Source organism: Rhagoletis pomonella, unplaced genomic scaffold (genome assembly GCF_013731165.1).
Source record: "Rhagoletis pomonella isolate Grant_MI unplaced genomic scaffold, Rhpom_1.0 Rhpom_scaffold_00006, whole genome shotgun sequence".
NCBI lineage: Eukaryota > Metazoa > Arthropoda > Insecta > Diptera > Tephritidae > Rhagoletis > Rhagoletis pomonella.
Genome location: NW_023458560.1, coordinates 53,249,727 through 53,264,480, shown reverse-complemented (window position 1 = coordinate 53,264,480; position 14,754 = coordinate 53,249,727). Strand labels below are relative to the sequence as shown.

The 14,754-nt window shown below is 34.3% G+C and overlaps 2 protein-coding genes across 2 annotated transcripts in view; one reads left to right on the top strand and one right to left on the bottom strand.

Annotated features, from left to right (window-relative positions):
* The window catches only part of LOC118741978 (protein grindelwald-like), a 65,484-nt gene extending 55,441 nt beyond the window's left edge, over window positions 1-10,043 (bottom strand). Inside the window, exons 1-2 of the mRNA XM_036473945.1 lie at window positions 9,950-10,043; window positions 4,944-5,039 (exon numbers count right to left, since the gene is read on the bottom strand). Coding sequence (XP_036329838.1) covers window positions 4,944-5,039; window positions 9,950-10,043 — 190 coding nt within the window. The remainder of the gene's footprint in view (window positions 1-4,943; window positions 5,040-9,949) is intronic.
* LOC118740943 (UDP-glucosyltransferase 2-like) overlaps window positions 1-14,754 on the top strand; it is a 515,118-nt gene that overhangs the window by 131,993 nt on the left and 368,371 nt on the right. The gene's annotated exons all lie outside the window — the stretch shown is intronic.

Genomic DNA, 14,754 nt, shown 5'->3' with positions numbered 1-14,754 from the left:
CGATAAACCCATTTCATTGAAATTCTTAACATGGCTGTCGTCACGTCGCGTATTTGACAGCTGCCCCTTTCGCATTGTGAGGCATTAAATCTACACAGCCTGAATGTAAGCTCCAAGTATTTATGAGAATTTGTGCTGCCTTTACACATCGCATTCCTCGTAGTGTTTATGTTGTAATGCAGTGCGGTGAACGACAGCTGAAGGACGCATTATCGACCATATAAAGACAGTTAAGAGAAAGAGAAACCAAATAAAAAATAACATAAATAAATTATGGTTGAGTCAAAAAAAAGAGGAAATTCTCGACTCATCCAGCACCGTGTGGCATGCGGCATGCGACATGCGACACTGCGGCCATTTCACGGCAAACGCTAATTTTAGAATTTTTATGCGCCTGCTGCTTGCATGAATACTTTTCAAAAACTTATTTTATTAACATTTGTGTGCTGCCGTTAAACTATCAGGCGACATTGGCGTGAAGGCAGTTGTTAGCCGTCAGCAGCCAACAGCAGCTTGCCGCTGCACTATTTCCAAAGCTTCAGCCATACGCCTTCATCATCGTGCCATCCATGGTTAAGGTCATTGTTAGCCAACTAGCGCACTTGCAATTCAAATGCATTTATTTTATTATAGATTTTTTTTATTAGATTGTAATGCATTTATGAAATAATATACATACATACATATGTACATACGAATATACCTCGCCATGCAGCTTCTTCGGCAGATTGCACTGCGCATTGCAACGTTTAGCCGGGTTTTCGGCGCTCATTGTATGTACATAAAAGTATTTACTTGCTAAGTGTATGTGTGCACTCTTACATCAACCTTGAGTCAGGTTTTTCCACTTTCGTTGTTTGACAACAAAGTCCACGCCATTCGAGGCGGCAATGACTCCAAACATTTCATCTGCTAATTTTTACATTTTCTTCTTCGTCTCTTTTTTCGTTTGTCTTTTCTTTTCAGCACCTGCTGTGTTTCACGCTTTTGTGTTGATTTTCTATTGAATGGCTGCAATCAATTGCAACTTTCTAATATTTTGTGGCCTCATATAAAATATGTACATGCAGCGAGGCTTTATCTCTCGAATTACAATTAAATATTATTTTTATTAATCTCTGGCGGAAAATTTTTAGTTTTTTTTACATTCGCTTCATGCTGAAGAATGTAGAGCATGCAAAAGCGATAGTATTTATATATGTATGTACATTAGGGTAGTCATGAAAACATCTACATCATGGGGCACCGCTTGATTTTGTTCTACCTACAAAATAAAGACATCGACGACAATTACAAAATTTGAAAAAAAAAATTTATTTAGGGGTCGCTGCCAGGTTTTGAAAATTTTTAAATCACGAAAATTCGAGAAAATCTTGATTGTGATCAGCTATAACTCAGAACATTTATGAGTTTATATGAAAAGGTTTCAAAAATATATGAAGTTTATTAGATGTGAAGTCAGAATTTTGTCGAATTTTTGTGACAAAAAAATTTAAATTTTTCAAACCCCAAATTTTTTTTTTAATGTTGAAGTTTTCGTGGATGTTTTTATATTATTATTAGAACAAAGTAAAGCAGTGCAACATACAAACTTTATATTTTTAAGAATTTTTGGGCCACCCTAATGTATGTGCATACATATGTATGTGTATGTATATGGCATTAGGGCATGTCGGTTTGGATTACATTGAAGTATTTTGCAACATATCCCCTATGTATCTATTAGGGTGTTCGATTATTTTCGAAACCCAGTTTTCGAGTTATTCGGCATTTGAAAAACTAGTTCCCAATTTTCAAATAAACAAATCGATCGGATTTCAAATAAGATTTCTGTGGAGTTTTTTCGACTTAAAAAAAATTTAATTTTTCAAACCCCTAACATTTTTTTAAAATGTTGAACTTTTCGTGGATGTCTTTATTCAGTACGTAGAACAAAATAAAAGAGTGCATACATATTTTATAATTTTATATTTTTAGGGCCATCCTAATGAATATGCATATATATGTTTATGGCATTAGAACATGTCGGTTTGGATTACATTGAAGTATTTTGCGACATATGTACACCATACAACCGATGTATCTAAATACTAGGGTGTTCGATTATTCGCCTATTTTATTCGAGTTACTTGAAAAATCAAGAATTCAAAAAACGTTTCCTGATTTTCAAATGAACAAAAAACCGTATAAGTCGGTTTTATTTTAAACATATTTATTTTTGGCAAAACTCACTGTTACCCAGAAATCATGATAAAAATCAAAAAGGGAAAATAAGTTCGAAGAAAAGAAAAAAATGAGTACAAAAGTCACTCTTACTTGGATTCACAGATTTTAACAAGATGAAGTCGTTAAAACAACAATTCGTCGTTTAAAGTACAAAAGCGCGTATCGTCATTCTGCAAAACCGCGTAACTGACATTGACTGCCAACACAAACACTTGGCTTCATCCTTATCCATTCGTCTTGAAATATACTAGCCAGAAATGCGATTGCTCTATAAGATTGTCGAGCATATTGAACCGACTGTCTTGGGAATAAGAACACGCAATCTGCTGAACCAGACCGACTATAAATTTGTATAAGATGCCCGGAGACACTAACCACCTCCTTATATGCCCTCTCACATCAGCGCATCTAACAAACCTTTCCTTAAGGTCCAAACCCGTCGAATCTAGTATTTTCTTGAGCTTGCTTTCAGATGAGAATGAAGACAACATACATAGTGCGATTCACTAATTTAATAAGCTGTTACAACAAAAAAAAACGTGAGAGATTTTCGATCTGTTTTCCTTTGACTTTTAAGCAATTTTCTGCAGTGGAAAATTTTCCAGTAAATATTCACATATAAAATTGTTCTGCATCCATTTTCAATAAAACAAGTATTTATGTTGTTTAGATACGGGTACTTATATAAAGAAATAAGGTGAAAACCCGGTTTACTCGATTGTAACAATCCGGTTCACTCGGTATTCGAAAAATCAAGATTTCAAAATAAACCGAATAAAAATATTCAAAATAACCTGATTTGGAAAACACGAGTCAATCACCCCAGTATCTAAGTATTTGCTTCAAGTTGTCGGAAGAAGTAAAAATTCTATTCCTAACGGTCAAGTTCTTCGAAAATGTTTGTGATTTGTGTATGCTGGTAATATTAAGACGCGCTTAAGATCTCGTAACAGCAAGAAACTAAAAGCAAAAATATTCGCCAATTACCTCAGTCCTTTGCGAAACTTCTTCGGCCACCTGTGGGTGCCGATTCCGAAGAATATTCTTACCTGCATACATATTCGTCTTGTATATAAACTCGTTTTACTCGAATGCCGCTGAGAGGTATATTCCAATTTGGACGTAGCTAAAATTTTGTCTAAACGTCACTCGATAAAGCCGTATTAACCACTAAAAAGCGTTACAAGTTTTTGTCTCCATATCTTAAATATAACTTGTACGTCTGTTATCAGATTCCTGTCTTCATCTCTGCAGAAACCATCAAAGGTTTTGCAATAATTTACTTGCTGCCTTCGTTTCTAAATTTTCTTGCCGCATCGCTGCCTGTCGGGCTTCTTGCTCCGTGTATATCTCTACCGCAGCTATGCGCAAAATTAAGTCGGTTCCGCAGAGTAGAGAGTCGGTTGTCAAACCGGCTAATCGTTGAAATCGGTCATTTTTTATTTGAATGAATTTTGGTCAAAAATTTTCTTTTATCATATAACAAAGTTCTGCGAAAGGAAAAACATTTTTTTTCGAAAGTATGGAAAGTTCTAAATTTTCAGGATTTTACAAGTTTATTTTTTTGAATATCTCAAAAAATATTACAGCTACAAAAATTAGATATAAAGAAAAAGCATAAATAAAAAATTACAGAATTTCGAAAAAAAAAATCAGAAAAACAAAAACTTACAAAAATATTTGGCTCAGAATTTAAATACAACACCTCCGCCTGATCTTAAGAGGTCCTGAAGTTTTCAAACATTTTTTTTAAAGGTATACATTTGTGTACTTAGAATTTTTTTTCCGAACTCTAAATAAAGTTATGCTAGTTCCACAATTTTTATTTATTTAACTTTAGAGTTTGAAAAAAAAAATTTCTCGAAGCTCAAAAATTTATGTGTCGTAATAAAACACAATTATATAGTCCCAAATATCATCTTTAAAACGAGACCAGAACGGTTTTTGTGACTAAAATAGTTTTGAGATACTCAAAAAATAGTTGTAATAATATCTATATGTATCAAATTAACTCGCCAGCCCACGTTTTGATCGAACCGACACACTGTATACCGTCATTTGATATTCATGTTTTACAAACGCCATCCGCAGTGGTGCCGCTTCAATACACTTGTTCGGTTACACTCTATATAAAATAAGTAGCTGTAAAATATTTATTTGCCTTTTGAAAAGTTTCAATTTTCATTATCCAAAACATAAAAGCATTCACATCCAACAATACGCGATTAAATGTGGCGGATATAATGCATCGAAAATGGGAAAATATTGCACAAACAAGAGATGTACAAACAAAAATCCAACCAACCAAATGTGAAATAGTGTGAAAGGCCAAATGAAAAAAAAAAATAAATAAAACGAATCATGAAGCGAAAAATCATACACGGAAACCTTACAAGTGAATCAGGTTGTATACAGCACGATTATATGGAATCAAGCCATCATATGCACGAGTAAGAGCATATTAGCCATGCGCTTGTGTTTTTTTGTTTTCACAACAAAAAAAAATCTTTTTTTTTATATAACTACGCTTACACTTAATAGTGCAAAAGAAAATTACATGTTGCATTTTGGCAGCATTGGGGGGAAAAAATCTCAAAAATGCTGGTGTTTCCGGTAACCATTTCAAGTCAGCGCCAAGCTAGGCTTCATTTCATTGCTACCTTAACTTTAATTGTGCAACATAGCCGGTTTGATAAAATACTCAAGTATGTACTTACCGAGTTGCTCGTTTCGTACCAGCAGCTGCCTGTTCCCACGCTGACCACTCCGATTGCCGCATACCACAGATAAATATGTACATATGTATGTGTAAACTACTTACTTAAACAATGCTCTCAAGTTCGAACTACCCTGTAGGGAAACCGCGGACTAGGGAATCAAATTTCTAGTTCCGTACTAGGTCTTCATCGCCAAAAACGAACTAGTCCGATAGGAACTAGATCCCCACCAGTCCAAAATCGGCGAAAAGTGGTACTTTTAAGAAACTAATTTTTTCAGTTTTTTCACTAGAAATCTATATCTAAAGTGACGAATTTAGAAATGGTTCGGAACTATAGAAAAAGGGATGCAGAACGAACTAGATCCTATTTGTCGAATTTAGAACTATTTCGGAACTATCGAATAAGGGAAGCAGCGGTGGGCTTGTTTACTCTACATAGATATGTGCTCGGCGGCTTTTTCGTTCAAATACGCTTCTCTTCTGTGCTTCGCAGATGCTATTTCATAGTTTGGTAATACAAAACAAAGCTTTGTGTTAACATATTAACATCTTGGGGCCTACTGGAATCTAACCAATAACAGCGAGTACCTCTGCAAAGTCAGCTACAGCCAAAGGTATGTAAACGTACATTTCTTACAATCATTCAAACAAATTTAATTTCAAATTTGAAAAAAAATTACTTTGAAAATAATGTAAAATCACACAAGGAAGAACCGAAAAGATTGAAAAATCATGATACTTTTTTCTTTCATCTGTCGATTTTAGAACTGGTTCGGAACTATAGAATTTAGGACTAGTTCGGAACTATCGAAAAAGGGATGCAGTGGGGGGCAATTGACACTTCCTAGGACATCGCCATGTTAAATTCGCCAGTTGCTTGCATGCAAAAGAGATTTATCGCGAACCAGTACTGGGTCTAAATGTACTAGAAGCGCCCCAGTTCAGAACTAGAGATTTTCCCCACAGGGTAACTATGCGCCATGACGCCATATAAACAATCGTGTAAAGATTTGCTATAACTACAAAGCGATATAACCGAGTAAATATTTACGCTCACATGCGTGAAAATAATCCGAGGCTTATATTTAATTTTGTTGTTACAGAAAGCTCAAGAACAAGACTACCCAGTAGGGAAATCAACTAACAGGACAATTCTGGCTAAGATAGTAAAAAGTCTTTCGTAAGAGAAATGAAAAACAGATGGCCAGATAGATCGAAAGACTTTTATTTATCTAGTCTTAGAAAAAAGCTCTCTCATTCACCATTCGTGGTGAAAAGCCATTTTGAGAGAAAACACTTGTATATCATTTATGTAGCTCTCGTCGCTCCACCAGTCGCAATGGCCGAGTGAGCAAAGCACAGGCGTGCTATTCGAAAGATCTGAGTTCTAGTCTCAGTCAGTGGAGTTTCTTATTCTTTTTTATAGTTAACACTTTTTTCTTTTTTTTATTGCTAGAATTTATTGTTTTAAAAAACAATATATATATTTACATAACTTTTATTTCATTTTATTTTTAGAAAGTTATTTTATGTATGTTCCAAATACAAATAGGCAAAATAAAATAGCGAAATAGGAAAAGGCACTAGAAATAGCAAAAAAGGCACTTAAAAAAGATAAAAACTGAAATTTAACACGGGTTTACAGGAAAAGTGTTCAACGTACGCCACTACATATCCAATTCCTATAAAAATTTCTCACTGAGTCCGAAAATCGACTTAATTTTATATTCTATGGATAAATTTTAGAGATATTTTCAGATGCACATGTTGTATGAGTAGCATTCTTTCCTGCTCATTTTTCATACAAAAACTATTTGCGCATTTTCATATGACCGCATATTACTTCTTTATTTATCAATCGATTTTCTTCATTATAAACTTAATTTTTTTGTAACAGAACAGGCTTTAACACAGCCTTAAATGTACTAAACGTCCGCTCAACGTGAGTTGACTTTTTAAAGGAACAATAGGCATTAAAAGGTAAATATCTTAAAAACGGCGAAAAAACGCAACATCAAATGTGTATATATGGAATTAGGGAAAGCTAAATCGTGGAAATTCTTAATCGAATATACTCTATCTCTATATCTATAGATAGAGATTTAGCTTTCCCTGATTCCATATATACACATTTCGTGTTGCCTTTTCCGCCTTTTTTAAGATAATTGCTTTTTTTGCCTACTGTACCTTTAAAAAGTGATTATGGCGATTAAAAAGACCTTATTCCTGACAATATAAAAGGTGCAAACGTTCCATATTTAAATTGGGCGCTACTTGTAACAACTCACGTTGAGTTGAAATTTTGATGAAAATTTGGTGAATTTTCCTAAATTTTGTACAAAGTTTGAAACTGTGATTTACACGGTTGTGGTTAAAGATTAGACGAGTTTTTTATATAAAAATAACAAAAAAAATTTAGCTGGAAAAATGTTACGAATGTTAAAAAAAAAAAACAATACGTGGTCATTTGTTTGAGTCACTGTACATATATATGCAGTTTTTTTTTTAACACGGACGCTTTTTAGGTTTTTTTTTTGTTTTATTTAAGTCTATATTTATCATTTTCAGAACAGATTTGCTGCTGAACTGAATATATACTCAAATTTTTTCTCAAAGGAGTAATTAAGGAGTGCAAAATTTTTATGAAAATTTCCGTAAAGTTTGGAATTCCGATCTTTTGAGCTTTTATTGTAGTATTAGCCATAATTTTAAATAAAGTTATTTCCAAGAGGTTTCCCTGAGGAGCCCTTTAGTCGGCGGAGAAAAAGAGGAAGCTCATTGCATTCTTTGGTCTTTGCTCTCTCAAGTTAGAAATGAGGGCGTGTTAAGCCCCATTATTTCTTTGTACCAGTCTCCAATTCAAATTTCTTTAAAATTTTATAGGTTTTATGAGTTAAATCGTATATCAATATGCATCAATTGAGGAAAAATCGAACGTCGATTCTCGAAACTTTTGAATCGATTCACGGATCGAATCGAAACTAAAAAATCAACAAAAAAGAAACGAAACGAAAGGGCTCGATTAATCAATCTTCGATTTAAAACGGCATTTCTACTCGCCAACGTTCATTGCTGCTAACTTACTTTACTCTTGAATTCACATACAAATTTTTCGTTAAGCTAGCAGGGATGAACTCAAGCGAGCCGAAATCAGCTAAGATTAGTAGAATTGTTTCGCTTATTTTCCAAATTCCTACTCTCTGATCGCTAATATACAAGTTGATTACTGGAGTAATCGCATTTCTTGCAGGGTATACAAATGTTTATGTATGTTTCTCATTCATTGCATTGAATTGCAATCACAAAGTCGTTTCTCAGTTGACTATTGAGTCTCTGCATAAGGGTTTATTATTTTTGCATTGGAAGGGGGCACATCAACTAAGCAACGAAGCACCATTTGTATATAGTAATTATCTACCTCCACAATTTACCTGTTTTTTTTTTTTTGTATTTTCTTTGAACACAGAGGTATTCAAACGCACATGCGTTTGACGTCTTTGGATGCCTATGCACATTTTAGCATATGTACATAATTGCAATCATACTTACATACATACATACATACATATGTATGCATCTATCAACAGCAATTGCAAAAAAAGTGAAAAAAAAGTCGTATTACCTTCGGTGCTGCCACTCTATGTAGGTTTTTGAATACCACCACTCGCAATTTGAACTGACCTATGTGCTGGTGTGTGTGTGTTGCGCTGTTTTCTCGTGGTTAAGAATGCAAAATTGCAAAAATTTCAGCAAAGGTAGGTTTTTTTCACCCTTTCTTTCTTGCATTGCTTTGTATGTAACACCATTGATGCAGGCGTTGGCGCACAATTTAATTTCGGGTTATTGTACCCGCCAACCGAATACAGTGAAGGTCATGAGAATTGGTATCGGTAAATCATACAAATGCGTGAAGAGACTACAAGTACACTACTAACTACATATAATGCCACAAATTAAGAGCTGGTGCGTTTCTAGGGTATCATCTAATTAAATTTTTAATAAGAAATTATGTTTGGTATCGTTGGAATAGCTTAGGGTTAGATTAGATTAGTTTTTCGGAGGAATTTTCCACAACACACAGAGTCAGCCGTAGTCATTTTTACATGTGCGCGCTGCTTTATCTATTCATTGACCTATAGCTATAATCAATCACGATTTCTACATCACCTACATCTCTTCTAGTTTTGCATTTAAGCTCACTCTTTCCCCCAATCGTTCTGCCAAAATAACCTGCCAGAGGAGGTGAAGAGCAGTGGCTTCCCTGGGAGTGCAGGTGCGAATGACACTGCACTTTAATGAGGTGTTCATTTTCGGATAGCCTCTATTATCTGATCCAAGGATTTTTTACCTGGTGACTAAGTGATCTGCGAACAGTTAGGAATACATAACAGGATACCCCACACAGCTCTTCTAAAACAGAGGCATTCGTTGAGCGATTACTGATAGAGTCAAGTACTTGGGGCCCAGATAGGAAGATATCGTAGAAACCTAACATTGTCGATAGAGCGCAAAAGGCATCTGTTGGCGCTGTACTGCTGCAAGGTGGCGATTGGTGATATATTTGGTTTGTCTCCTAAGGTTATTCTTTAACTTTGTTGAGCTATAGTTAAGCCCATAATGTTTTACGGTGTTGTGGTCAGTGGCGCAATTCGGACAACTACCACTCTGGCTTAAAGTCATGCTTCAGTAGCATAGCGCCGGTCGATATTTCCGTTCATACTTAGGGACACTGTGCCCTTAACTGAATCAGAATTTAGGCTATATTTTATGCTTGGAAGCTTAGAATTTATCCTTAATTACAGGATTTACTAAATTTAGACTTCCACAGATCACACATGTTTGTTGTCCAGGTAGAAGTAGCTGAGAAGAGTAGAAGATTGGTTACTTAATTGCACGATTTTGGAAGATAGAAAAAACTTCTGATTTTACCAGATCTTAGTCATTCTAAAGGACATAGTGTTCCGGATGAGTTCGACCAGAAAACCACCCTCCAGTCGGTCTCACCGAGAAAATAGACAGCGGAAGTACTACGTTTGACTACGTGTGGATTACCCTTGGGCAGATGGGCCTCGTGTAAGCTCAACAGACGCTCGTACATATGGAAATGCAAGGAATTTCTATGTATATGGACAGGAGACGGTCGATGATCCTCTTTAGATCTCGAAGGCACACTCTCGATGATCAATATCGATTCAGCTTGGCTTTGCAAATTATAGTTCAAGGAGACCTCGTCTATATTAGAATTTGCCGTAGTATTTAAAACAAATACCTTTTAAACGGTAAGGTTTCATCGGTAAAGCTTCTTGCAATTTGTATCCCGTCTTTCGTTGGTTTCAATTTACGAAGATCAAACTCAATTTCAGGTAGCCTATTTGGTCTCTCGGAAAATGGCGCTGACGCTTTTCTTTAGAATATTTCCCAATTAAAGACAATTGTATATACTGGCACAGGCAAGTATGAATGGAGTCCATCCGCCGCAAGAAATATCGAATATTCTGTGCCTTACTTCTGCATAGTGACATTATTCCGACCTTCTGAAATTCTTCTATTTTATCAATAGGTATATCAAAATTCGTTAATGATTTCTTCCGATAGAACTTCGGCGCTCTCCAGCTATCAGGCGTCGAAGATCGTTTGCTCCGCATGTTATATTTCTTTTAGCATTCACAAATATGTTTATTAACAAGAAAAATGCATTCTCGACGCACCCACGACTGTAATTCTGCTGCTGAGTCCAATAAAATAACATAACTTCACTGATTTGCTTTACACTTCCTTACTTGCTCACTACAGAGACCTACTTTGCCTGCCTCGACGGAGGGTAAACAATTTGTGCTCGAAGTTCTTGAAGTCGTAATTTACATACTTATATGCATGCATATTTTCCTATGTGAACGCTAGGGTGGTCAGAATTTTTCTGCCAAAAGTTTCGTCCGTCCAATTGGCTTTTTTAAATAATTGTGATACAGAAACATTTCTCTTGCTCTCTAACTAGAACTAGTCTACATGAAATTGTTGAGAAAGGCGCTGTGTGCTCAAAGTCAAGTTTCGCACTCAGCTGATGACCATCACAGATAGCTCCACTGGAGCTTGGATGAAATACGTTCTGTAAACCTTGGCATGGCCGCAGCGCATTGATTCCAATTAGATATATCCCGGGCAGGATTTGTGTCCGGAACTAAGGACGTTGGTTACTTTACCTGTCGGAGGCTTCGTTCGAGCGACTTATGACTATCTCAGCTGTCCAGGAATAGCCTGTCGCACAGTGGTTCAAAACTGGATTTTACGGTTCAAAATAGCACAGAGCCTTCATTTTGCACCGATTACATTTTTTTTAATGGAAGCTAATAAAATTTGTAACAGATCAATTGAAACCGATTTCTGAATTTAACAGTTAAGAATAAAAAAAATTCATCAAAATTCCAATTTCTTTCAAATTTTTTAGAAACATTAAAAAAACGTTTTAGCGACAATTCGAGCAAATGTTATTTATATGGAAGAAAACACCTAGTACCGTCAGAAAAAAAAATATTAGCTAAAAATCAAGGCGAATAAAAAAATTTAATTATGTGAAATTTTCAATTATTTATTCTGAAATTTTGTTCGTATTGAAGGAACCCTAAAATTGTTTTTAACTGTTTTTTATTATATATTTAAAATTCCTCCAGCCAACTAAAATCCCAGCTGTCTAGGAATAGGCCGCTGCAAAGTGGTCCAAGACTGGAATTTACGGTTCAAAATAGCTCAGAGCCTTCATTTTTCAACCGATTTCAGAACTTTTTTTTAATGAAAGTTAATAAAATTTATAACAGCTCAATTGTGCCCAATTTCTGAATTTTTAGTATCAGTTTAAGTTCATACAAATTTTAACGGAAATTCCAATTTCTTTAATTGTGTACCCAAAATTTTTCTAAAAATTAAAAAAATGTAATTTGGTAAAATTTAGGGGAATGCTTAAATTATTTTTAACTAGTTTTTACTATGTAACATTTATTAACAGAAACAGGAGAATACATTTTTTTTCAAAATTCCTACTTTCTCTATTTCTTTTCATTCAGAACAAAATTAACCAAATCGGTTGAAAAATGAAGACATTGAACTAATGTGAACACTGTCCACCAATAGTATCTCTGTTTACGACAATTATTTCACGAGGTCCTAAGATTTCAAATAGTTTTTAGTCCCCAAAAGAATCGAAGATTGAAATTGATCACCCTAATAAGTGGTAAAAGTATGTACGTATTCACATCGCCTTACATTATTTTTCATAAGAAATATGTATGCATGTATTATTTTTTTTTTGTACTCAGATTTCAAGCCCGCCAAATGCAGCAACGTGTTGTATAATCGATTTCTGTTTGCCTTCGCTTTTGAGCTTCTCAATTGACCAAAGTAACTTTTTCGACGACAACGATAAGTTGTTATGGCTGCCTCGTTTGCTAAGTACTTAGTCTTTTTTAGTGATTTAATTGTATGCTTTTTAGTAGCTATTTATTTATGAATCTTTTTGTTTTATTTACGTATTTCCTTCGCTTCACTATTAACCGTACGAGGTTTGTTTATAAATTCGTAAGTTCATAAAGCCCACTTGCTGAGTTAATAAGAATGTTTTGAATTTCATTTATCATTTTAGCACAAAAATGCTTACATAAAATAATTTTTAATCGTTTTGGTTATGTGATATTTTATGATATTATGCTTATGCTTTATTGTTTTATTTTTTAAATTGAAATTTATTGAGCACTTAAACTCTGTTTATTTTATTTGTAAATAACAAAAAGTTAAATACAGCAAAACAAGAATATATTTTAACACACAGCGAACGTGCAAAGGAAAAAGGAAAAGAATAACTAGTCATAAAAGTCGCATAAATGTGGTCTGAAAATATTTTTCATAAAAAAGTGCGGTATCCACAAATACAAAATTACATATGTATATGAAGAACAGAAATCCACATACCCACCACATCTGTGACTGACAGGAAATTATAATTAGCTTGGCTACTGAAAAGTTATGACCATAGGTTAATGTTTTTGATTTTTGATGAAAAAGTGAAACGCAATAACTCACTAACCCATTTGCATTTTTCAGCTCTTGTGATATTTGTTTTCTTTTTGTTTTGTGTTGAAAGACTATGGCTGACCATTCTTGGGTCTAATTTTTTATGCAGAATTCATTCAGAGAACGAGGAACTACCGTTTTATAATCTTATATCAAATTCAAGTTATAAATTTGATCAGCAATTCCCAAGGGACTCATCCTTGGAATGCCCAAAAAACACACATGTATGTACGTAAAAATATGCACATAATTTGAAACGTGGCTTATCGATAAAACCCGCAAACAGTGAGGAATGAATTCAATTTAAATATAATCAAATCACATAATAAAACAAGTATATATATTGTACTTTATCATAAGTATGTACATACGTGAAGACATAGAACTCAATCGAAAAGAAAATTTTTAATCGGAGCTCGATACTATCCGAACGTTCGTCCATAGTTTAACAGCTAAAGCCCTTGCGACTCACATTGTGGAAAACGAACTTTTTTGAGACAAAATTAAATATCTCGAAAGCGAGAACAGCAAGCGAAATAATTTAAGAGCATTTTAATGCCTTTGATATCTCGAAATCGGGAAAAATATACTCGTTAGATAACAAAATTACCTTTAAATGTCAAGGTAATGATCTTTAAAAATAGGGGGTTTAAAATTTTTTCCAATTCAATTTATTTAACCGCCTTCAAAAATTCAATTCGTCGGAATAATTTTTTCCATGTACATATGTATATTACCGGATAACTTTTGATGTGAACCATTTGCGATGATTCTTTTTTATCGGAAAAGATTTGATGGTTCCATAATAATTTGGTTTACACAGGTTAAAAAAAAAGTTTCTGCATATTGAACCAAACCTCTGCGAATCCAGGGTCTTTTAACCTCTATCACGTCGGGTTCGGGGTTATTTGAAGGTCAAATAGCGAAAGATTCATTGAATAAACCTGAAAATTCATATATATGGGGTTTCCGACTCGCTGGACCCGAATCAATTAACCTCCATAATGTCAGGTTGGTGGTCATTTAAGGGTCAAATAGGGAAAATTTATTGAATAATATTTTTTTTTCACTCAATCCGAATATGGGTACTCCTAGTCTCTTCGTCATCTAGAGGTCATGCCAAGATTATCTCAACGTCAAATTTAGAAAAATTGTATTGAATTTTCAGGTTTATTTCCCCTACTTGACCTTCAAATGACCTCGAACCTGACGTGATGGATGCTAACAGACCTCGGATTGACATTCAGCGCGTCGATTAACATAGGGATATAGAGGTCAATATGCAGAAACGTTTTTTTTTTTGTAAACCTCTGTTAGTTTTAGTTCCAATTATTTGATGATAAAGAAACCAACGGTACAACTCCTAAATTTTTACATGGTTATTGAAGTCGGGTTTTTTTCCATTACCATGGTCCCAAGAACCGAAAAATGCATAATTTTTTCCAATTTCGTTACATTTCATTTCTTAGGCGAAAAAAAATAAAATAAACAAAAAATCAAAAATTTTACTTTCTTTGTTAAATTAGTAATCCAAAATATTTTCCCCATACGCATATGTACATTAGACTGCATCACCCCCCCATACAAAAAAAACTGTTTTTCCATTGGAATTATAAAATCTATTATATTTTAAGGCGTCCACCAAAATATTTCGGAAAAATATTAAGATTTAAGCGAGCTGGACCGATTTGAAAATACCTCAAAATAAATAATATAAAAAAAACTTTTTAATATACAACGCTTTTATA